Genomic DNA, 25358 nt, shown 5'->3' on the forward strand with positions numbered 1-25358 from the left:
GGCAGACAGAGAGAGGGAGAGAGAGAATTCCAAGCAGGCTCCATGCTGCCTGCGCAGAGCCCAACTCCGGGCTCAAGCTTGGGAACGGTGAGATCAAGAGTTGGAACCTGAGCCACCCAGGCGCCCCTAGTGGTGTTTTAAAATGAAGGTAGGTACGTTGTTTTTTTTTAGACATGTGCTACTGTACACTTAATAGACCACAGTAGGGTGTTAACAGAACTTCTATATGGGAAACCAAAACATTCATCTGACTCACTTGATTGTGATATTCCATTTATTGTGAGGTGGTCTGGAACCAAACCCAGGGGAGGGGAGGTCATGGCTCCCCCAGACTAGATACTACGTTTTATACCTTACGTACGTACACCTTACACGTTCTCCTACAAAGAGGGGAAAGAGGAGGCACTGAGGTTTATAATTCTGCTTCCAGTTTCCTTTTCCAGTGTAACTGGTTCATTTGTGGAGGTTACACTTGCTTTGGTAGAGCTTATAGAATACCTAAAACCCAGGAAGGCCATGGTCAGACACGGTAGGGAGCTGGACTCGAATAGATAACCTGAGTACCATTCCGGAAGGTGCTGCCTTGACTCTAAGGGCCGTACCCGCCCAGCGTGCGTGAGCATCGTTCCACACGTGTAGGAAGAAGCTTACAAATAGTAGCCTTGTCACTCTCCTCCACCCGTACCGCTCACTCGCACACTCTCCTGGCCATATGCAGCAGCGGAGCCCTGGTTTTGAACACAAAGGACATTTGTTGCGTGTAATCTTTTTATAAAGCCGGCCTACTTCCATTATGCATAATCTTGAAATTGGGGGTGAAGGAAAAAGGTAACTCCACATTTGAAGCCACAAAAGGGCCGTGATTCCTTTTCGGTCTCTTTATTATGAGGCCTCGTCTGAGTTAGATAATTTGCAGTAAAGTTTTACCCTGGAGCAGGCTTCGTCAGTCATGTTAAATTCATGGGGGAAAATCCTCCTAGGATTTAGAACTGAGAAATAGACAGCTTTAATAACGGAAACGCTGAGGTAAAGAGCAGGGAAAGGCAGCATGTTCTAACCATTTAGGGGGAAAATGGGTAAGGCGGTGCTAATAAGCCCTGCTATATTTTTATCTTACCATTTTCTTCATCTGAAGGAATATTGAAATGAGGTTTTAAATTCTGAATGATTATCTGACAGCTTCCATCTCTAGGGCAAATTATTAGCGAGAGCTCTATTTTGCTATTACCTTTACTCAAAGCTCAGAGGACGCACACTTACCAGAGCCCAGATGCGGAAATAAAATCTGCAGACGAGAGTGGTGTGAACAGAATCCCAGAACCCAGCTACTTTTAGGTTCCTTTGTGTGACCTTTGTGGACATTGACCTTCTTATCAAGTAGGGCTGGGGTAGGGGTGGGCGGGGCCCATAGCACCCTCCTGGATGTGTTATGCCATCCATGTGTTATGCCTGGATGTGTTATGTTAATGTCATCTCTCACCATTGGGCCTCAATCCATCCCACCACAGACCTGGAATTCCAATTACACCAAGCCACCCACTAGGTCCCAAACAGGCCACCTTTTTGAACAACCTCCTCCCACCCACCTTTCCCGTCCGGGAAACCAACCTTCTACTCATCTTTGAAGGTTCATCTCCAATGTGACTTTCTTCCAGAAATCTTTCCAACCCCAAACAGAATTGATGGCATAGTGTCCTGCCCTTTCAAAATAACCCAGTACTCTTTTCACTGTGGACCTTAGTGTGCTGGAATTATTAGTTTACGGTATCCCCTCCCCCTGGTAACCCTAAAGGGCAAGGACTTTATCTCTGACATTTGTACCTTCTAGCCCAGGGTTTCTCAACAGCAGCACCATTGACATCCGGGGCTGGAAAATTCCTTGTTGTGGGAATCATCCCTGACCCCCACTCCCTAAATGCAAGTAGCACCCCATCCCCAGTGTGACAATTAAAACCATCTCCAGACATTGCCCGTTGCCTCCTGGGGGGAGAGAAAAGGGCCCCTGGTTGAGAACCACCGCTCCAGGCCTGTAAGAGAGAGCTTGATCTATCCTAGGTGCTTAATAAATATTTGCCAAGCTGATAAGTCAATGTCCAAGTTAATGAATAAAAAGCTGGGTGAATCAACAGAGGAAGAAAGACCTCACTACAGCTTTTACACACTTACCAAATCAAACTTAAAACCTTTATTCCAGCAAGTCAAGGCTCTTCATGAACTGGCTTCACTTCTCCCTCTCTGTTCCTTGTACCCTGTGCTTCTCGCCCATGGGCTCTTCCCCATTCTTGAGTTTTATTTTCCTTCCCGCCAACCTAAATTCTATACTCACTTCAACACAGAGAACAACTTACCTACTTCAAAAAGCCTTCCCCAACTCACCTAGCCTACAACGATCTAAGTATTCAGGAACAGGATCAGGGAGGAAAAATGGTAAGAATACATATATATGTAATATACGTGTAATAGAGGTCTATACACACATATGCCTACGGATTATTATTTGTGGTCTTAGAACCATTCATCTGTTTCATAAACGTGTAGGAATTTTCTTCTCAACTAGAAGAATCGCTCCCTGATAGCGTCCTCACGCCTTCAAGGTTTTTCTCCTCCTCAGCGTTCGTGCAAGTTTTATGAACAGCGGGTGTTCAGCGTTTGCTTGGAATGAATTTTTTCTTTAAGCCACGAGCAGGTGTGTTAAATGTGTGTCGTTTGGGTGCTCCTGACGCAGTTTCGGTTTTAAAAGGCATAGGGCTAACCCTTTAATATCTTGCAGTTTTTAAACCCATTTCAAAGAGACTCTGCAAACATGAATAAAAGTCATCTGTGGTGTTTTAGAAGTTCTGCGAGAAGGCACTCGTGATAAGCAAGGAGAAAGACAAAAACGGCTGCCTTTTGTCTTAGATGGTGATTATACTCAAACTCCATCGAGGCTTTCTTCCACTGCTTGGGAGAACTGTACTAAAGCTTTGGCCTGAGGTGCCTGGGTGGCTCAGGCGGTTAAGTGACTGACTCTTGGTTTCAGCTCAGGTCATGATCTCGTGGTTCGTGGGTTCAGGACCTGCCTTGGGCTCCTCACTGACAGCACTGGGTGGACTTGTAACCCTTGTAACTTGTGTCTTTTGACAGAACAGCCTCTTGAGGCTTCAGTCTCTCCATTTATTCCTCCCTGCCGTTTCATTTTTATTTGAGAGAGAATCTTAAGCAGGCTTCACGCTCAGTGCAGAGCCCAACGTGAGACTCGATCCCATGACTGTGAGATTGTGACCTGGGCCGAAATCAAGAGGTGGACGCTCAACCAACTGAGCCACAGCGACGCCCTTCCGCCATATTGTTTAACTCAGCCTCTCCATGGCCGTCTCTTCTATGCCTACCCATGCCCTCCCACTGAAAATACAAGACCACAATGCTTCTCTGACCCAGCCTCCTCCTCCAGCACCATCCTGTTATTTCACACGCCACCCAACGTGCGTTGGCCTCCACCTATAAGGTCCACGTGCTTGTCTCACACGTGTCCACGGCTCACTACGGTCTGGGAACTTGTAGCATCTCCTCACTTCTCAAAATAGACCCACTCTTTCCCAGAACCCTGGACCTCCTATTGACTGCCACGTTTTATGCCCCCTTCTAGCTATCCAGCTCCTTGACCCTGCCGCAGCTCCTCCTCATGGTCTTAGGATTTTGAGTATTTAACCTCTCTGTGTGAAGCAGTGACAGATGAATCACGTCTTGATCCTCGTTAAATTTCCAGCCTGCAAGAATAACTTACGTACTCAACGAACGAAGGATTGCTAGAAATCGACGGAAGACTGAATCAGGTACAGGAATCGTAGAAAATGAATGCCCATCTCTCAATTTTTAAAAGGTTATTTTCTGGAAATGATCGGACTTGTGCCGGACTGAACTTCTGTTGCAGTTGAAATCACATCCTTCAACTGCTACAGCTAATTATCAGTTACAGACATAACGTGCCGCGTTCTAGACGACACCCAGCAGCACAAATGAGCACATCCGGCCGTGCTTACAGCAGATCCCAGCAGCAGCAGCGAGGCGTCCCACAAAGTATATTCCCAGAGTCTGTCCCGAGACCGTTACTGTTCAGACCCCGACAGGTACTCATCTGTCCAGGCAACTAACTAGCTGCATCATCTGGGTCTAAATCGTTACCTTCCAGGGGCGCCTGGGTGGCTCAGTCGGTTAATCGTCCGACTTTGGCTCAGGTCATGATCTCACAGTTCTTGGGTTTCAGCCCCGCGTTGGGCTCTGTGCTGACAGCTGGGAGCCTGGAGCCTGCTTCGGATTCTGTGTCTCCCTCGCTCTCTGCCCCTCCCCCACTCGTGCTCTCTCTCAAAAATAAACATTAAAAAATTAAATTGTTACCTTCCACTTCTGCCATTCCTCTCCTCCAACACCCTCTGGTCCCATCCCCAATTTTTACTTTGCATCTGCTTACATAGATTACTCCGTTTTCGCCTACATTTCAATCCTAGACCAGAAAGCAGAGGAGTGAATAAGTGGATGAATGTTCTCGATTAGAGCCAATACCCCCAACGTTTTCAAGTTTTCCATATATGACCACAATAAAGTGTGATGTCACCAATGCTTTTTTTTTTAGTGAAGACAACTGGCTTCAATGACAAAAACTGTGATGACTCCAACAGCCATGTTTGCTTTAAAGTCTTTATTATCCTGAATACAAAAGACAGAAGTCCTTGAGGATATAACAGAGTTCTTTATGTGGAAACATTATTTTTTTTTTTACAAGTGAAAAAATAAATACCTCTTGGAATAAAGGCTTATATGCTAATATGTGCCATAAAAAAGTAGAGTTTTAATATTTGACAAAATGTCTGTGCAAAGAAACAAATGCATAAACACATTACTGCTACATTAAGGCAATATGAAAAGTATACTCGGAAATCTCAGTAAAGTGACAGTGTAGGTTCCTAGCTTTAACTTAGCTAGTATTGCACCCAATAAGGTCATCTAGGTGTCCCGACGTCCTAGAAAACCCACAAGCTGACCAGCGTCCAAAATGCCCAAGTGGGAGTGGATAACTTGATTAAGAACAAAGAAACGAAGAAGCTCCAAACCCCTCTGAGACGTAGGGAGGGGACAACTGAACGTTAATACGTAAGCACTTACAAAAAAAAAAAAAACAAAAACAAAAACAAAAAGCATACAATCTCTAAGATACCTATGATAAGGCTGTAAAGGCTCGATGGCTCAAGCAAAAGCGACCCCACCGGATGAAGCTGGAGTTTTGGGGAGAAGTGGAGAACCCCCCGGTTTGTACACCGGGAAGCTTCATCTCCGCGAGCAACACTTGGCTTTCCGAGGAACGTGGGTTCCCTCTTCAACTTAAATAATCTACTCCACCAACTCAAGAGCCCAAGGAGTGAGGACTGCTCCACAGAAATCTTCTTACCAGACCGGTAGTGTCTTATAAATCGCAAGACGTGGGGGTGAGGAGACGGGGAGGGAAGAGGAAGCCGTGCACACTGAGTGACCGGTTTTCCACCAGCCAGACCGGTTTACATCGGGCAACCTGGTGATCAACCTTTTACAAGTCGCAGAATTGATCTTTGCGTCTGTTTGCCTTCCAATCATTCTTGACCAAGTTATAAAAACAGAAATGACATTAAAATGACGGTTTCTTTAAGAAAAATTTCCTATTAAAATGTTCAGAGCTCCATGACCGTACAAAAAGAACCAAGTAAATTCTTAAAACGAATTCTTACAAAATTTGCTGCAAGTAGGAAACTTACCTTGGGATACATTAAGGAGACTTAACAATATCCTTTCCTAAAGGGTACCCAACTTTTTGGCTATGCTGCCACTTAACTGACATCAAAGATTTGACTTATTCCTTTACTTGATCATAAGAAGAATGAGCCCAAGGAACATGTCTGTGTCCCAGAACCCTTCCTGGTCCCCACCACTGCAGGTGCGGATTCTACGCATGGTTTGTTTTGATGGGGAGGAACATTCTGTTGATTCTTCCTTTTTTTTTTTTTTCTTTTTTAAACACTGCATGGCAGATGGGTGTCAGAGTACTTATTTTCTCCACGATCGTTTTTTAGTTTAAGTAATAGTGCAGTTCACGGAAACGTGGCTTGTCCAGTTAAGTGCACGACACGTCAGATCACGGTGAGGTTGAGGAGACTGGTGTGGGTCGGTAGGTAGACGTGTTGCACGTGTTCCACCCGCGACCTGCAGACCGGACAGGACTGGAAAAGAGAAGCCAACAGTATTTGTTAGGACACCTTCAAGGATGTGTCTTCAGTTTCACGTGTGGCGCCTACTCTGTTCCGTTTGCTAGTAAGTGGTGGTCACAATTATTTCTAGCTCTCCACTGGTAGAGATCTTTGTTTTCTAATGGGCTTGAAATTCTATACCTTACAAGGGGCTCAGAATATTGGGGAAAAGTATGAAGTGCAGGCAATCAGTTAGGTTTGCAGTCACGCGCTAAACCAGGCACAACGAGTGGCTGCTGAAGAACTATTGCCGTGCAAGAAGGCTGTGGTCCCTCCAGGGGCCAATTGTAACCCCTTCTGGCAGTGAGGCAGGAAATCTGAGACCCTTCCGGAGTCTGGGCAGCTGGCTGACTCAGACCAGCATCACTGGGTCATTAATGCCATGTGGCCAGTGAACATGGCTCTGCTCCAAGTCACAGGTCACAGCGCCACATCCCCGGCTGGCTTCTCAGCAAGCGCTGTCCCTCCCCCACCTTTCCCCCCTACCTCCCGCCCCCCCCCCCCCCCCCCCACCACAGGGGAGCCTTAGGCATGGGGATCAGACCAAGTAGGTGGAAAAAGGCAAATCTGTGACCGCTGCTGGAGAAATAACTCCTTGTAGTAGAACGATCTACTCTTCAGAAAGACAAAGGCATCCTGATGGCTCATTATAGGACCCTAAAAATAGTTCTGAAATTAGCAGCTTTTGAAGGACTGGATATTTAGGGCTTTTTTTTTTAATTTATTTTTTTAAATGTTTTATTTATTTTTGAGAGGGAGACAGAGCATGAGTCGGGGAGGGGCAGAGAGAGAGGGAGACACAGAATCCGAAGCAGGCTCCAGGCTCCGAGCTGTCAGCACAGAGCCTGATGCGGGGCTTGAACCCGTGAACTGTGAAATCGTGACCTGAGATGAAGTCAGACACTTAACTGACTGAGCCACCCAGGCACCTCCCCTCCTACTTTTTAAAAATTTTTAAATGTATTGAGGGCTTCTTTTAAATAAAACCACACTGACATTAAGCAAACAGTTCTTAGAAATGAAAATGAACAGAAAAAATAATTGTAAGAGGAAATGTAAGGTGCAAGAAAGGAAAACATACATGACTTTTATTTTTTGTACTGATATTAAAATTAGTTTGACTTACTAAAGGCCAATCCAAGATGCCCCCTAGAGGCATATGGAGCCATCAAAGAAAATTAATCACAGATAATCACAGAGCAAACAATCCACCCATGGATAACTAGAAGGTAGCTATGACTAAAACCTCTTAAGTATTCTTTTTCAAGTATTTTAAGTAAATAATAAAGACCATCCTCCTGAGGAGGCTGGGTGGCCCAGTCGGTTAAGCTTCTGACTCTGGATTTCGGCTCAGGTCATGATCTCACAGTTTGTGGGTTGGAGCCCTGTGTTGGGCCCTGTGCTGACAGCACAGAGCCCGCTTGGGATTCTCTCTCTCCCTCTCTCCCCCCCTCCTCAACTCTCCCTCTCTCAAAATAAATAAGTGAACTTAAAAAAATTTTTTTAATTAAAAACATAAGAATAAATAAACAAACTTAAAAAACGAAACAAAACAAAAACCATCCTAAGCGTTGGGAAGCGGGAAGAGACACAAATGGAAGCTGCAAATCCTGAACCAGTGCTCGGGAGGCCTGGGTTCTAGCCCCCGGTCACCACACTAAGACGCGCTGCCCTGTGAATCTGAGCCTCATTCCCAGAACCTGAAAAAAGCCTACGGTTTACAGCAGTTACACTGTGGCAAATACTATGGCGATCCAAAATGTCCCCTTATAGCAACACCTCTGAGGTCCCCGAACGCGGGGACCCTAGCCGGGCGTGGCGGGGCCCTCCGGCTTGCACCTGGCACACAGCAGGCGCTCAGGAACCCCGGTCACAGTGGGGAGAGAGCCCTCCCACCCGGGGAGGGCCGCCGAGCAACCATCACCTGCAGCTGGGCGGCGCAGCCCTCACAGCACACAGTGTGGCCGCAGGGGCAGAAGGCGGAGTTGATCTCCTCCTCGCAGCACACCATGCACAGCATGGCCTCCTTCAGCTTCCGCAGCTTCTCCTGGAGCGCCCTGGTCTGCTGGCAGCTGAGGCCCTCACAGCTGGTGCAGTTCAGGCCGCTGTCCGAGGACTTGAGTGGGGAGTTCGGAGGGCTGGGGTCGCTTCTCGAAACGAGGTCCACGACGCCGGCGTTGTACAGGGCTCTCCTGGCGTGGTCGTACACCTCCTTAGACGTTCTTTTGATATCAAAGACGTACTTCTTGCCGAGGTTGATATTCTCATTCAGAAACAGAGACGCTAAGTGGCCCTTCAGGTCTCGGCTGTACTGCATCATGACGGCGCTGGTCACCGTGTCACACCTGCAGGGAGACGCGGCACGTCAATACCTACAAGCCCGGGCACTTCTGTGACTCAGACCTTCAAATGCTGCCGTGAATGAGAATATTCTGTGGCAGCAGACATTTATATTCTTGTGTGCATGCCTGCAAGTAAATTCTTCCAGTGGTATCTGTGCTAAACATTTTCATGATTCTACCTCCAGGTTTCTCCAGTGTCCCCAAAGGACCTTGATGAAGGAGTCATAAACGCAGAAACAGGGAGCGCGCGCCCTCACCTCCGGGGACACAAGCAGTCGTCAAAAACAGCTTGTGGCGAGGAAAAAAGGACATTTTCTTCTTTCAAGTCCTGGCTTTTATGTTAAAAATTTCTACAAATTTTCCATTCTGCTCCAAGATTTGTGTGTCTACCTTAACATAAAAAAAGGTTAAGATGGCAATTAAATTTCTTAGCTTCAATTTCTCAAATATTTGGGTCAAATCACAAGTCTACCTTAAAGCACCTTCTGAAACGAGGGTATTGCTACTGTCAGTAAAAAAAAAAAAAAAAAAAAAAAAAAAAAAAAAAAAATCCTTGTACTACGGAGTGAGGAATCGGGATATCGGCTCCCCACAAGGACGGTTAGGTCATCCTGTGGGGATGCGTTAAAGCCGTTGTGGGACGGGTCCAACCACTCAGAGCTCCCGGGAGAGGAGCTGCCGTGAGGAAAGAAGGCAAGAGAAGCGGGGGGAAGGGGTCTGTGCAGCTCACTCCCACCACGTTCTGTGGTAAAAGCAGCACCACGTTGAGAAGGCCCCCACCGCCACGCAGAATAGAACGAACAAAATGTTCAAGAGCAGTGGATTTCTTGAATTCTGAACAAGATTCGTGGACACAGCGATACCAGAAAGCGTAGGCCCCTTGGTGGCACCTGAAAACTTAGAGCTGCAGACAGACGCTCGGGCTGTGGGGACGGAGCGCTACGTGCCTGTAGAAAGCGTGCGTCTCCGTTATCGCTCGGTAGAGCCCGCTGGCGGCCCTGGTGCTGATCATCTTGAACAAGAGCACGACGCTGTTTCCGGACTCCTTGGTGACGGTCAAGTACACGTTCTTCCCCGACTGGGTGGCCATCTGGACCACCGGGTAAGCAATCCTGAAACACGGGATGAGAAGGTGAGCAAGCCCGGAAGGAGAGGCCCGTCAGGGTGTGTGCCCTTTCGTAGGACTCTCCTGTGCTCAGGACCCCGCAGTAGAATCAGATCGCTCTAGGACTCCTAGTAAGCACTTGGCTCCCTAGTCATAGAGGCGCGTTGGAAACCAGTTGTGGAGAGAAGTGTTGGGAGTGATGCGCGTGCGCACGCGTGTGTAGGTGGAAACGAGAGTTTTACAGCAGTGAACGTACTTAAAAAATATTAACTCTGCCACATCAATACACTTGAGTTTGTAGTTTAAAGAGTAATTCAATGGTTATCGAGGCCTGACTCAAATTAATATACATACCCAAAATGAAACATTTCATCCCCAAAGGATAACTAACTGTCTAGCAAATCCCTTTCCAGTTTTATCTATTTTAATAATCAGAGCTACAAAGGGATATATGCACATTCGGGGCTGAAACAAAATGGAAGACGTAGGTACGTTACCTATTAATTGGGCAAAAGTCGTCTTTGCAAATGGAGATTCCTTCAGGTCCAACCCCGATGAGGAGTTTCTGCCCTTCACTGTCCCTCACGGAATGCCACTCTATGCCATAGTTTTCCATCGTGGACACGATTTGTAACACCTGGTATTCGGCAGAAGCCTGGCTGGTCCCCTCCAGCTCCTTATGCTTTGCCACAATGCTGCAGGATGCCAAAAGGGCAGAGAGGCGTGGACAGATTAACGCATGTGGTCCTTAGAGAGGAAATCTGTATCATTTTCCCTAGTGAATCATACAGACACTGCCATTTATGTGTAACACTTAAAGTGATATAGCAATGACATTTCATTTGTTTAACAAATTTGTAATAATATACTTCTAAGACACTGCTCCAGATCTCAACTATTAGACATTTTAGTAAAAAAGCAAGTGGAGAGGCCGAATAGGGGTGAATTGGAAGAATTATGGAAAATCTCTAAAAATATACATGAGACGTTTTGTATATAGGTACTTTTCGTGCAAGGGTCTACTTTGTAAGTTTCATTATAATATAGCATTATAGGGGCGTCTGGGTGGCACAGTCGGGTCAGTTAAGTGTCCAGCTTTGGTTCAGGTCATGATCTCGCGGTTTGTGAGTTCAAGCCCTGCAGTGGGCTCTGTGCTGATGGCTCAGAGCCTGGAACCTGCTTCTAATTCTGTGTCTCCTTCTTTCTCTCTGTCCCTCCCCCACTCATTCTCCCCACCCACCTCAAAAATAAACAAACATTAAAAATATATATATATATAGCATTCTAAGGGGTTGATTAGATCATCGGCAGGATTTATTCTGTCTACCGCGGCAGACAGCCTCCAACACAGTCCTTGAAGATCCCCACCTCCTGGTATTCACACTCTTGTGCGAATCCCTTCACCTGAGTGCTGAGTGCCTGTTGTGTTGATCACTGGCTGGATTCATAACTTGCTTCTGATGAACAGAATATGGCAGAAGTGGTAGGATGTCACTTCTGAGATTAAGTTCTAAAAAGACACTGACCTCTGTCTTGGGTGTTCTCTCTTGCTCTGACTTGGACTGCTGGTCCTGGGGGGAGCCAGCTACCTCGTTATGAAACAGCCCCTTCGAGAGGCCCATGCGGAGAGGGAATAAGGCCCTGCCAACACGCCACAAGAATCAACGTGGAAGGGGGCCCCTCCTTCGGCTGAGCCTTCAGATGACACTGAACTCTACCAACAGCCTGCCTGCAGCCTCGTGAAAGGTCTCGATCCAGAGAACCCAGTCAAGCCATGGCCAGATTCCTGACCCACAGGAGCGTGATATATAGTTATTAGGCCACTAAGTTTTGGGGTAACGTGTCCCCCAAGAACAGATAACTAAGATAACACCTATTTTGGCCTCTTTGTTTAGTCTTTGCTGGGATGAAGAAAATACTAACAGACATGACAGACTTTTGAAGAGACCTGCATTTTTAGATTTTTTTTTAATGTTTATTTTTGAGAGAGAGACAAGAGCAGAAGCGGGGGAGGGGCAGAGAGAGAGGGAGACACAGAATGGGAAGCAGGCTCCAGGCTCTGAGCTGTCAGCACAGAGCCCAACTTGGGGCTCGAACCCATGAACCGTGAGATCATGACCTGAGCAGAAGTCGGCCACTTAACCGACTGAGCCACCCAGAGATTTACATTCTTAAGAGTTCAGAGATTCAAAAAATTCCCGTTCCATAGCATTTTATATAAGGGCATAGATTTAGGTGGACTGTTTTGTGCCTGTAAATCTCTCAGAGGGAAGGCTGAGACTCTTTAGAACACAACTTAGCTAAACTGGAAAACGGCCTAGTCTTAACCTTACCAAATATCTGTATACATACTGGAGATTCATATTCTTTGGGAAATATGTATAAATTCACTAGATCTATGAATGTAAACAGTCACCTCCGCAGCAGCCTCACCTGTTCAAGGTGGCACTGGAGAGTTCCTTTGCACAGAGCTCCTCGTAGCTGTACTTGGCAGTGTTCTGATTATAGTCTCCGAACTTGGTTTGGGCCAGGAGGGCGCTGAGTTCCACTGCCTGCTCCGGGGAACACTGGAGGTGGCCGGCCAGGAGGGTCTCCTTGATATGCAAGAAAAAGATATGCCTGCAAAGCAATGTGACAATGAGGTTACCCTGGGGACTAGCCTGATGTCAAGCTCAACCGGGGGACTAGCTTGATGTGCAATCTCACAATCCCTTTTCGGTAAGGAACACACAGTCACTTAAAAAGCCACCCTGAAAACGCTCACCACTAAAAAACATTTTTTTTTTTTGTTTTTAGTATGAAGGCAAAATAAACCTAAGGACTTTCGTCTCTCCGGAATAAAAAGCGTAACTCAGACAAAACAAATCTGAGACAAGCTCAGGAATATTCAAGTCAGCACATACAAAATAATCTCACAGAGGTTTCCGCATTTCATTTTTTTTTTAAAGAAACGCTGTTCACATAAACCTGATCTTGACATGGACTTGGTACCTTAGATCCTCACCTTTATTCAAATGACCCCCAAATCTCTAGGCTTTGCCCCAACCACTGTAAGCATCCTATTCGGATGTCCGACTGCTTACAGACGTCTCCACTTGGATGTTCAGTATCCTAATTTCACGGTTCAAAACCCAACTCCCTGCTTTCCTTCCCAAACCCACTTTTTCTCCCAGCGAAAACCAGAGACTCGTTTGGTATTTTACCCCAAGACCCGCTTTTGATTCTTCATTTTATTCCCATCTACTTTCTGTCTCTGAAAACTCCTTAAACCCAGTTACACTCTTCCCATTTTTACCTCAGATGTCCTACCTGGGGCTCTCAACCGTCAGAGAATTTACAATCTCCCCGAAGCTGATCTCTCTCGACTCTGCTAATCTACCTTCCAGGCTACTTGCTTCGGGGATAAGCTTGCCATCTCTCTGCTCAAAATCCTTCGAGGGAGGGGTGCCTGGGTTAAGCGCCCCACTTCGGCTCAGGTCACGATCTCGCGGTTCGTGAGTTCCAGCCCCGCGTCGGGCTCTGTGCCGACGGCTCAGAGCCCGGAGCCTGCTTCGGATTCTGTGTCTCCCCCTCTCTCTGCCCCTCCCCTGCTCGTGCCGTCTCTCTCAAAAATAAACATTAAAATAAATAAATAAAAAATCCTTCGAGGGATCCCGACTGTTTGCCGAGGAAGCGTGCTGTTGGCGTGTACCCCAGCTTCTGTGGGTGTGGCCCCCGATGTCCAGCCACACAATCCGCCATTCCCTCCAGCCACTGTGCCCTGGGAAAGGGACAATTCCTCTTCCTGGAAAGACCGAGCACGCTCACGTCTCCACGACTCTCGTCTTGGCTGTTCCCTGTGTCCTGCGGGGTATTCTTTTTGTCCCCTCATTTAGATACCTTTCTGTCCACATCATCTGCAAGCTGTTTATTCCTCTCTTACAGTATTTGACATATTCTGATTTTCTACCACAGTTAGCTGCACGTAAGTGGATGTCTTAAGTGTCCCTGGCACCACAGAGCTCTACGAATGGATGTAAAACTGCACATGGCCTGTGGTCAGTTTCTTTCCCTACCTAAGTTGCAGTCCTTGTGTGCCTGCCCCAGTCGCATATGATACTACGCTCCGTTCACTATGAGGCACGTCAGACTTAGAAACTCCTAGGAAACTCCACGTAGGTTGCCTGCCAATCCAGCTCCACCAAGATTCTCAAAGGAGTATCCAAACTGCCACAGACAGGCCAGTCTAGATTATAAAATTGGTCTCTGGCAAACGTACAGGTATAACCTTCCTTTGATGACTTGTTATAGCCTCTCAAACTTGCTTAAATGCCACAATATTCCTTCCACTAACAACTGAATTACGACCAGCAGTAAAGCTCTAACACTGCTCTGAATAGGGCTCGTAAGCCCAGCTTCCCGCTTGAGCTGGGTATCCTTAACACTGCTTTTATGCTTTTATTTATACTCTCGTCTTACGTCTGACGTCCCCGGTGGAGGGAACAACATGAGCAGTGAAAGAAAAGCCAAGGGAAGAGGGGCTGAGACACACAAGGAGGGGCTCTACGGACAGTCTCACAATGTCAGGCAGGCAAGAGCCGTTAATCTTCCTTGAAGAGATGTTTGAATTCAATGTTTTGCGTGTTCTAGAACGATAAAGAAATATTTAAAATGATCACACTCTGCCAAATACTGCAGGGTTGTCTTTATCGAGAGCCCCGATGAAGAAATCACGGTAAGAACGCATAACAGCACTGAAAGGAGAGAAGCATGGTTTTTATTAACCCAAACATCTGTTAGTCTTTAAAGTATTTCTGACACGCTGCTAAACTGAGGAGGGGGTCCCTACTGGGGCAAAGAAATAAGCACGAAAATAACTCGTTCTGAAACAGCTATCTGAGCAGCGGAGGGCGGGCATTCCCCACGGGATGTCGGCGTCACGATGCGGCTTTGGCCTTCGAAAGCCTTTTTTAGATGACCATTTGGTAAACTTCATCTTGGTGAACGGATCTGTCTCTCTTCGCTGGGGCTGTGTTTGTAGGAGACACAAATCTGAACGTGTGCTTAAAGAAGAAATGGTGTGCTGTAGGATTTTAAGGGGGAATCCAAAAAACAAGTCTTCTAAATCTGATCTCTGCTCGTGTGGAAAGGTCTTTTCACGTATTGCCCCACGATCAACCTAGAGACTAGTCTTCTGCTTTATGCAAGAGTTGTGTGTAGCCTGCAACAGAAGACTTGCCAAATCTATCCGATTTCTTTTTCGGCACTGTTCACACCCGCTTCTGGAGAGGCAGCTGCCGAAATCAGGCAAAAAAGCAGTAACAGAGTATTAACAGGTGGTCAGCAGGGTGAGACCGAACGCCAATCTTTTCTAGGCCTGTGGGTCAGAATTTTTTAAACGGAGGAGAACAACCGGCCTTTTGTACGTACTCCGCATTCTAGGCCGAAATGCAATCGATACCCTGTGAGTGGAAGAATCCTCCCCTTTACTATTTACGTCAACTCTCCGATACGGTTCTTCCTGCATTTTGCCAATTTCATGGCTATAAAACAACCTTTTCGTTTTGAGTCAACAAATATTTGTCATTCATTGCCTCTGTGCCAAGCCCTACCCTGGGGTTACAGTATGAACATATCTGATAGGTCCTTTTATAGATGGAACTTACAGCTTTTTCGTGTGAAGGTGCATATCCCTATCACAGTGAACTCCAGACACAAACTGGTTTTTGGGTGACAAATTTTTATGTTCTCCAGGAGAACGGCACCATGGAGCAGTGACAGCAAAGGTCACCAGCTGTGGTGAGCCATCAGCAGACTCTATTTAATGTGCTCTTTCTAACAGGGAAGATGACAGAGCTTGGAGACATTCCGATAAGGAATCCAGGGATGGCTCAACAGTTAGTGGGGTGATTTTTTTTTTAATGTTTACTTATTTTTGAGAGACACAGACACCATGGGGCGGGGGGCAGAGAGAGAGAGGGAGACACAGAATCCGAAGCAGGATCCAGGCTCTGAGCCATCAGCACAGAGCCCGACGCGGGGCTAAATCTCATGAACTGTGAGATCATGACCTGAGCTGAAGTCGGACGCTTAACCGACTGAGCCACCCAGGGGCCCCTGGGGTGAGTTTTAAACAAGTATTTTTTTCCCAATCATTTTCTCTTGAACCATCTGCTCTGTAACTGTCTGGTTCATGGATTCTTCCCCATTCCTTTTTTTTTTTTTGTAGAGTGGGTGAAAGGTTACTGATAATATCAAAACAAGCAGATGTGGACAAAGAGGTCTTGCCTGCAGTGAATTTTTTTAAATTTTTTTATCTAAAGATCAAAAGCGGTAGACCTATCTAATTCACTTGAGGCTACGTGCTAGAATCACAAACAGAAAGCCTTTGGGAAAAAACTTACTTCTTAGTCTTAAGTAAATGTCTGTGGATATGTCCTGCAGACATAGGCTCAAACTGCATTTTCTATTCTTCTGGCTGCCTGGTTCTTCAAGGTTTTACTCAGTTACTAAGAGAGTGGATCCTGTCGATGAGTGGATTGATTAGAAGCCCAAAGTGAAACATTCTGGCTAACTTTGCATCATGGGTAGAAATGAACTCCCACGTGTTGTAGCCTTATGGAAGATTTGAAAACAGAGTATGACGGAAACGCCCCAGTCTCGTTAAAAAAAAAAAAAAAAAAAAAAAAAAAAGTCACATATCCTTAATACATTTGTTTCAGAGTACCTCAAATTTCCTCTACTTTAAAAATTAATTCCTTTCCATAGTTTTAAGGAATACAGTTAGGTCATTTATCTTTTAACGACCGTAAGCAGAGAACTGTCCCCTGAACGCTGATTTGTCTCATAAAGAAATCATCTGATAATCAAAGCAGAACCTTCTGCAAACCAACGGGAGTCACTGACCTGTCCACCATAGGCAGTTATGCCCAATCACTGCCCTCCAGTATCTTCCCAGTGACATCATTTTGAAGAACTTTCTTGTGACACAAATGTAAATCAACTATATCCACATTCACTGTTAGACTCCGCATTTAAGTAACTAACCTAAAACATCTTTCAAATGGCTAAGAATCTATGAACAGCATTTCTTCCCGAGACCTGACTCACTGAACCTGGCCATCCCATCCGTTGGTGATGGCTGGTGTGTTCCCCACCCAGTTAGACCCCCTCTGAGATCATCCCGGAGTGTGTCTGCCTCAGTCCAATGAGCCATTTAACCACATCAGTTTGTTTTAAACCAAACTAACTGCCAAATCACATTTAAAAACTATCGAATAAAAAAAGGGGACACCGGGCTGGCTCAGTTGGTAGAGCGTGTGACTCTTGATCTTGGGATCATGAATCCGAACCCTATACTGGGTGTAGAGATTACTGGATAAAAACCTAAAAAAAACTATCAAATAAGAAAAAATTACTATACATGTTTTTGTTTTGGATCTTAAATTCCACCGAAACAAAAAGCAGTTCCCGATGGCCTGTAGGCCTAAACGTAAAAGTTAAAACCGTAACACTTTTAGGACACATTGGAGAATAGCTCCATGACTTGGGGGGAGGAAGGTAGGCCAAGGTTTCTCAGGACACAGCAAGAATCCTAAGGGAGAAAAACTGATACGTTAGACTTGACCAACATCAGACATTTCTACTCATCAAAAGGCATTAAGAAAACAGGCAAGCCCCAGGAGAAAATACATTTACAAGACGTATCTCTGACCAAGAAGTGGTATATATAAAGAATAGGTATGGCTCGAAAGCAAAGGTAACAACGCGGTAAAAATGGGTAAATGACCTGAATAGATACTTCACAAAAGAAGATGTAGGAAAGGTCAATAAGCACATGACAAAAGTGTTTAACGTTACTGATCAAGAGAGACAAATCCAGGGCACCTGGGTGGCTCAGTCGGTGAAGCGTCCGACTTCAGCTCAGGTCATGATCTCATGGTTCATGGGTTTGAGCCCCGCGCCGGACTCTGTGCTGACAGCTCAGAGACTAGAGTCTGCTTTGGATTCTGTGTCTGCCTCTCTCTCTGCTCCTCCCTCACTCACACTCTTGCACTCACTCTCTCTCTCTCAAAAATCAACATTAAAAAAAAGTTAAAAACAAAACTAAACAACCACCTCCTCTGCGATCCAGCTTTTCCATTCTTAGATTTACTCAAGAGAAATGAAGATACAGGCCTACAAAAGATTGTACTTGCAATGTTCACAGCAGCTTTACTCACAATAGCTGGAAAACAGCTATTCATCAATAGAAGGACGGGTCACCAAACAGTAGTAGATTCGTAGGGCGAAATACTATCTAGCAATGAACAAGCCATCGATATATATCAGTATGATGAATCTCTAAAAAATACATAATGAACAAAAGAAGCCAGACGCTGCGTGATTCCGTGTGTGTGAAGTAGATCTATGCCGGAAAAACAAACCCTGTTTGTGGAGGGGCGGGAGGGAAGGCGGGGGGCGAGGACTGACTGCAGATGGGCCTGAGGGAACTTTCTGGAGTGCCGGTAATAGTCTACATCTTAATAAGGATTTTGTTTAAACAGACACATCTGTTTGTTAAAACTCATCAAACGGTATAATTAGGATTCGTGCATTTCATCATACGTAAATATTTTATCAAAAGAAAAAAAAAAAGAACTGTAGACAAATATGGAGCTCTACTTAATGATATGCATACTGAAGTATTTAGGGGGAAGTGTATGTATCCACAACTTATTTTGAAAAGCATCAGAAATAAACGTGTGATAAAGCAAGTATATTAAACTGATTAAGTGGTTAACAGTAGAACCTAGATGGGGGTATTGGTGTTCACTGCAAAAATCTTCAACTTACCTGCATGTTTGGAAATTTTCGTAAGAGGTTGAGGAAATAACACTAGTGAAAATCCTCAGGGTCAGGTTAGGAATTCAAATGAATAGCTTCTTACACCTCAAATGAACTATCAGATCTCCTCCACTCCATGGAAGGCTTGCAACTGAGAAAGAGTCATGGCCAAGTAATGACCAAGTCAAGTCTCTATTCAGCTTAAGGGAATCCTTCTCAAAGCCCAAAATGCAAAATGGGAACCATGGACAAATTCGCTCTTCCTAAGGTTCCAAAGCATTTAAAAGATACAGGAGTGGGGGGTAAGGGAAATCCCCAACATCAAAAGCGATGACAACCCACACCAGAAGCACTTGGAAAAAACAGGATTACTCGCTCACAACAGATACCTGACCCAGGCAAGCAAAAATCCAGCAATCCTGTCGTTTAAAAGTGTTAGCTACAATCTCTCCCAAGGGTCTAGATTGTGGTGAGTGCCATTCTAGAATGAGGAGGGGTCTGGAGGCAGGCTACAGTGGGGGCAGGACTCAGAGAATAAGTGTGCCTGGTGCCCCTGGAGTCTGACCCTATGTGCCATCTAAAGAGTCAAGTTTTATTTAAAACTACATATTTAAAATTAAAAGTTCACTTGGGTTGCATGAAAAATCAATAATGTTCTTTGGATCCTTCATACAAATATACAAGTACGAGACATTGATGAAGATACTGAATGTGCCCAGATGGGAGATCTGTGGCTAAAATAAACAGACAATAATGCAAACAGCCTACACTCTGAGCAAAAAGAAAGAGTTAATAGATAAATTAGAATTCAGAAATCTAATCAATTCTTTCTGGAAACAATATACAAGTTTGTCTTACTTTCCTGGGGCCTATTTTGAGTTTGGTCATTTAAAAAAAAAACAACAAAGGGAATGTGCCATTCTACTCTTAGGCACAGAGTCGATATGTAAAACACAGTGACGCCTTTATAGCAGATAAATATTGTTGTGACATCCTACCCATCGTGAATCCTAAAAGGTAAATTATGTTAAGCAACCTTTACCAACAGTGACAATGTGTTGAAAGATCTCAAACATCATTGCAGGCCCTGGCTAAGATCCGTATGATTTGGCTGGAACACATTCAAGATTACCACCTCAAATCTGCCCATGGTTGCATGTGGCATTTGCTCTGTGGATTTCAACGGTGCTCTCTTCTCTAGATCTTGACATCTAAGTGATTTTTGTTGCGAGAAAGGGAAAAATTGGGTTTAGGAAGTACTTAGAACCTATAAATTGGTTGAAAATTAGATTTAAGAGAGCCTCTAGCTTGAAAACTATCTGAACTTCACAGAAGGTCCAGGCAAGTGGTAGTTTATTTTAGATGAGAACTAACAGCCACGAGAAACAAATGGCTTGGGGTGAAGTGGAGAGGCCGAAGGAAGGAAGCAAAAGAATGCCAAGCGCTGAGCAAACCCTTAACAGAGAATAATCCCTACAATACATTTTTTAATGGTGAGAGATCTCTCAGATAGTCTTAAACTTTTCAGTTCATAGAAGCAAACTGGCGAACATCAGTTCACTAAGAAAACTTATATTATTCATGCCCGTTAACTCCATCTCTATTTATCTCTAATTTCTTAATTCATTGTTTCACCAAATGTTTATGCACCAGGCACTTGCTAGACTCTGGAGATACGATGTTGATCAGTCCCCTGCTTCATGAATTTAAATTATTAGAGTAGCTGACAATAAACAAATTGTCACATAGGTAAACAGTAGTATTATACGCTCATTAGATGCTATAAAGGAAAGCTACGTGATGCCTTGGGACACTTCAGTCTCCTGAGCAGGGCCCAGCGGATGCTTTTCAAAGGAGTGATGAATGAGTGGAGCCTGGGAGACAGCAGGATTTAACAAGGGACAAGTCAGACTCAACACCCCTCGCTCGCATCACTGAAATCTTGATGAGACTCAACGCTCAGCATTACAGCATCTCCCTGAACAGTTAGTTCAGGACTCATGGAACCCTTGTATCGAGGCTGATTTCTGGGAGAGAATTCGGGTGTCGTTGAGTCTTAACGAAGCCCGAGTGCAAAGACCACAGAACTCTGCTAAAATGCGGCAAAGTTCCGGAGAAACAGATTTTATTGGCCGTGGATGGTATGATCACCATTTCTGAAGACGAAGCATATAATTCTCTAACCTCTGGCTGTGAAAACGTTGACAAAATCTGGTCTGAATTGCTGTGACTAACCGAGAGCCTTTGAAAGGCAAGAATTTCAAAGATCATTATTATTTCAGATCTACTTCCAGAATACATTAGTTTCACTTTTAGTTTCAATCCACAGCACGGCAAACATCTGCTGGATATACCTGCTTGTCTCTCTGTCTCTCAAATGTGCCAGCTGAGTCTGGACAAGACTCTCTGGTTACTTTCCAGACCCTCATTCAACGGCAAACGTAATAATCTGGGTAAAGAATCTAAAATTAGGCCAAATCCGAGCCCAGATTAACTGTATCAATCTAAGCAGACATGTGATATAGTTGGGTGTTTTGGGTTTTTTGTTTTCAGAAAAATATACTTAGGGAAACATGAAGGAAAATAGAGGGGAAGCAGAAGCAAAGGAAAAAAAAAAATACTGCTAGAGGGGATTTTAGAGACAAGCTCTTCTTGGCCTTTTAAGAGAAATGAAGTGGGGTGGGGGGGTACTCAGTCTTGGAAGTCTGTATACCCTGGTAGTTGGGGGCTGGGCTGCACTGAGAATGCAGGGCCTCTGCCGCCCCCCACCTCGGCTCCCCCCTCCACTGCCGCCCTCCCCCCCAGTCTCCAGTTACAAACAGGCCCTCCAGCCTATTCCCCAGCAGCCTCCCTAGTCTCTTGCAAACTAACAGATTCACTGCCCCCACTTAGACCAGCTCTACTGTGAGTACATTGCTTTAATTCTCCACAGAGGCCAATTTGGCCAGGATATTTCAGCCCCATTTAATAAACTGTCCAGACACTTTTCAGTATACTGAACGTACCCTCATGACTTGACTTTGAGATGGTACAAAAATCACCACTCATAACCGAACTGGCAAAGCTGGGCTTACGGACAACACACGCAGATCTATTTTATTTTCATGGCATTTTACATAAATATTTTATAATGAACTGTTAAACATCAAAAAGTTCACCAGCCAGCTTTATCTGGCTAACATGACGCTAGGGAAAATAAGTAATTGTGCTCTGTCGTATCATGTACATAAAAACAACGCTAATTGTGACTTTTTTTGGACCCAGGACAACTTCTCATCCTAATGAAAAGGCACCAATGCTAATTACAAATCGCTTTAGCTATTAAAAGCAGAATGCTGTATAAACTTGAGGAGGCATTTTCTTCAAATTCTGCATTTTGGGCAAACCTCCTGAAAACAAGTAATATTCACCAATATTTTAAAAGCAAGTCAAATGCTTAGATCACACTGATTTTTCAATAAGATTTCAAAAGGAACTAAGATCAATTAAAATTACCTGGGCTAACTAGGTATGTGCCTTCTCAGAGTGCTATGAGGCATGAGTCTCAGGAGTTAAAGTCAATTGAGTCAGTGTAACAGGAAATTTTATTTCAATTCTAATTCACAGAATATCTTGCATAAATAAAATGGACTTGATAATGGTTATTAACTCACTTGCAAAAAAGCACAGGTAAAGACCATCTAGTGGCAAATTTTAAAGTCTGTAACCATTCATAATATAAATGTATCACACTATTATGACCGCAGCCTTTGTTTAAATGATGTATTTCCGCAGCCTTTGTTTAAATGATGTATTTGGTCCTCTAAGCCTCTGCAGGTTTAAAAAATGAATTTGTATCATCAAAATGGATTTGCCTCTGGAGGCCCAGAAATTATTGCGAAATCATGACAGAACCACACAATGAAAACTCCAATATGTTATAATATATACGTGTGTTTCTGTATCCTTTTACTCTAGTCCAATTTATCACACTGAAGGGCACAGTGGAAACTTTCACAAATCAGCTTTAAGTTAGACAAACACCCCAAACCAAACAACCCCACCCCCCCCCCCGAAACCAACTTATTCTGATTAATATACACAGCTAAGACATCCTTAAACATGCAATCATGTGGATATTTTTCAAGACATTTTCAGGAGCACTGAGAATTCGATATAGTAGTTTGTCTCAGAAAAAAAAAAATTGAACATCTCCTTCACCTTTGAAAGTGCAGCAATAAGGAGAGATTTCCAATTCAAATAGTATCTCAAAAGATGTTTCTATCAGTTCTTAAGTAAACAAACAAACCACATGCTAACACCTCTTAAGGGGTTTTGCTCACTTACCATTACTCAAGATTGTCACACTCCCATTTCTCACGTGTAAGGGCAACTTTCCAAACCAAAGGATTATGAAAAATGTAGAATTTAGATCCAGAGTTTGTTGTGTTTAAAAGTCATTTTTTTTTCTTTTTGGTTGTTGTTGTTTGTTTGTTTGTTTGTTTACATGCCACTCTAAGATTTAGGTCTCTTGCATTTCAGCAATAAATACTGAACACTACTTTCCTAATCTGGCTCATCCTTGAGAAGTATTACAGTCAGTCCAGGAGAGAAAACATTTCTGTTGGAAAAAGGAAACCGCATGCCCTAGTCGCCTACCACTACTGGTGGTTTTCTAGAAGATAAATTTAACAGTCTAAACAATCACGTGTAAACATGTTTGTGGGCTGGAGATTGGCTACACCTTACAAAGTTTTCAAGAAATGTAAAAAGTTAAAAAAAGAAATCTGCATTAAGTGGGACAGAGCTCTTTGCTACATATTGTAATCTGACACTAGGCTGAAGTTGACTAAGTTTAAGTAACCCAAGAGGAACTGTTTCCTGCTTTCTGTTAGAACACTCTACAATGACCTGTATTAACACTGCTGAGACAGAGGTTACTATCGGGCATTAGATGCTGCTATCAGGAAGTCAGTTGCGTTTCTAATTTTTTCCCTCCTGTGCCGTGGCACTGATCCTGAGTGTTAGTAAGACTTCAACCCTGCTCCCTTGTTGTTTATAAAGACAAGAAAAACCACAGGAAGAGCTAGAAAATGTACCCCAGGCCAACTAGGCGGCTCCCTGTTCACCTCGACAAAAGGGCTGTGCCGTGCAAAACTTCTCAGTTATGAACCAACTCACTCTGCAGCAAACAAATTTGCCTGTGAACATCTCTGGGGAGGTGCAACGGCCCTTTCTCAGCGGAATCAAAGGTCTGGTTGACATTGGTTTAGTTCAGCATCACTTTACCTAGTCTGCTCCTGTAAGATGAGATGAGGTTCCACGAAGAACTTGACTCTCAGTTTGAGCCGGTAAGGGGCTAGCCCATCCATCTGCTGGGAGATCCGATTTCTCAGATTTAGCCATAAACTTTCACCTTTGCTACCCGTAAACTGCAGTCCAAAATAATCAACTTCTATAATTCCCAACCGCCTGCACACCTAAAACAAAAATGAATGCAGCATGGATGAGCAAACAGTCCATGTAGTCAAAGCAAAACTCAAGGACTCCATCTGGGTCTAAGATCCCTGCCTACTTTTTGCAAAGTTCAAGGAAGGTGTTACAATTCCTGCCTTAAAGCTGTAACAACAAAGTTCTAAGCTTCCAGTGTTGCTACACCACTAGTGAGGCTTGTGCTTCCTTAACACCGAGGAGATGGTCGATTGCAGTAGAGAAAAAGGAGTCCTTAAAACCAGCCTTCCAGAAAGGCTGAGGAAAGGAATCTACGGGGTATTTTCCCTCTTATTCCCATCACGGGAATTCCCTCCACCAGCACAATCTGCACAGCTGATCTGGCAGATTATCTGGACAATTTTAACCATCTGGACTCCAAAAAAACAAACACGCCGAGGAAACACGCCACAAGTGTCAGCGAAGCTTGTTAAAAGAGGTTTTCCAAACATCTCAGGTCGGGGGGGTTTTCAGGGCATGGCGTCCCACTGGAGATCAAATTTGCTGTCTGTCATACCCATATGCACTGTTTGGAACCATTCTTCTTTACTCCTTAGGAAACACGAGCTTTAAAGACAACGGAGGGGTGGATGACCAAAAACCCAAGGTCCTCTCGAGCCCCGCAAACCGGCAGGTGCAGGTGAACGGTCCATTTCAGAAGCAGCAAGAGACAAGGGCCGGGCTTGTCTGCCAAGCAACCCCAGGCACCAGCGCCGGCCAGCAGCCACCTCATCTGGGGACTCGGGTGGCGCTGCCAGGCCCCGCGGGGACCCGAAAGGCGGCATCATGCACACACCTGCGGCAGGTGGGCTGGACCGCCTTCTTCCGGGAAAGTGCGGGACTGGGAGTGGGGTGGGGGGCAGGGTGGGAGCTTCCCCCCCCCCCCCCCACCACGCGCTCCCAGCGTGCGGGGACCGCGTGCCCCACGGCCACGGGGAGGAACGGGGGGCGGGCCGGGCGCCTGGGGCGCGCTCACCCCCCCCAAACCGCCCCCCCCCCCCCGGCCGCCGCCGCAGCGCCGCCCGCCCCCTGGCAGGCGGCGAGCCCCGGAGCCCGGCGCCGCCGCGAGGCCCCTCCGCCTCGGGGGACCGGCCGGGGCCCCCGCCTGGCCCCTCGTCGTCACCTGGTTGAGGCAGTCCTCGCCGTTGGCTTTCGCCTCCACCTCCACCTCCATCAGCACCGCGTCCGGCCTCGTCACATAGCACAGCATGGCTGGGGCCGCCGCTGCCGCCACAGCCGCCTCCTCTTTGGTGTGCGCGGGGCTGCCGCCTCGCCACCGCTCAGACCCAGCCCCGGGCTCGGCGAGGCTGGCCCTCGGGAGGCTGCAGCGCCGCAGACCCGTGCTCCGCGCCCCCCGCGCCCTCCCCGCCACCCCCTCGCCAGCCC

At 45.5% G+C, this 25358-nt stretch overlaps 1 protein-coding gene and 1 long non-coding RNA gene across 2 annotated transcripts; both read right to left on the minus strand.

Annotated features, from left to right (window-relative positions):
• Positions 1–639: 639 nt before the first annotated feature.
• Positions 640–1410, minus strand: LOC128777713 (uncharacterized). The gene is made up of 3 exons (XR_008423037.1): positions 1261–1410; positions 928–989; positions 640–728 (listed from the first exon to the last, which is right to left on the minus strand). It is a non-coding gene; the product is annotated as an uncharacterized LOC128777713 (long non-coding RNA).
• Positions 1411–4660: 3250 nt separating this feature from the next.
• Positions 4661–25358, minus strand: MYLIP (myosin regulatory light chain interacting protein). The gene is made up of 7 exons (XM_053904884.1): positions 25096–25358; positions 23772–23962; positions 12132–12317; positions 10196–10393; positions 9541–9705; positions 8176–8596; positions 4661–6224 (listed from the first exon to the last, which is right to left on the minus strand). Exons 1-7 carry the CDS (start codon positions 25180–25182, stop codon positions 6135–6137), a joined length of 1338 nt encoding a protein of 445 aa, XP_053760859.1. The 5' UTR covers positions 25183–25358; the 3' UTR covers positions 4661–6134.

The sequence above is a fragment of the Panthera pardus genome, unplaced genomic scaffold (genome assembly GCF_024362965.1).
Source record: "Panthera pardus isolate Hobbes unplaced genomic scaffold, ASM2436296v1 HiC_scaffold_17, whole genome shotgun sequence".
Lineage (NCBI taxonomy): Eukaryota > Metazoa > Chordata > Mammalia > Carnivora > Felidae > Panthera > Panthera pardus.

What these genes read in the sequence shown, in the direction of transcription:
- MYLIP (XM_053904884.1), bottom strand. Translation starts at nt 25,182, where the DNA reads ATGCTGTGCTATGTGACGAGGCCGGACGCGGTGCTGATGGAGGTGGAG. An exon ending in GAGACGCACGCTTTCTACAG is followed by an intron (nt 8,597 to 9,540) that starts GCACGTAGCGCT and finishes GTCTCCCTGCAG; the next exon opens with GTGTGACACGGTGACCAGCG. An exon ending in GCTGCGCCGCCCAGCTGCAG is followed by an intron (nt 6,225 to 8,175) that starts GTGATGGTTGCT and finishes TCTCTTTTCCAG; the next exon opens with TCCTGTCCGGTCTGCAGGTC.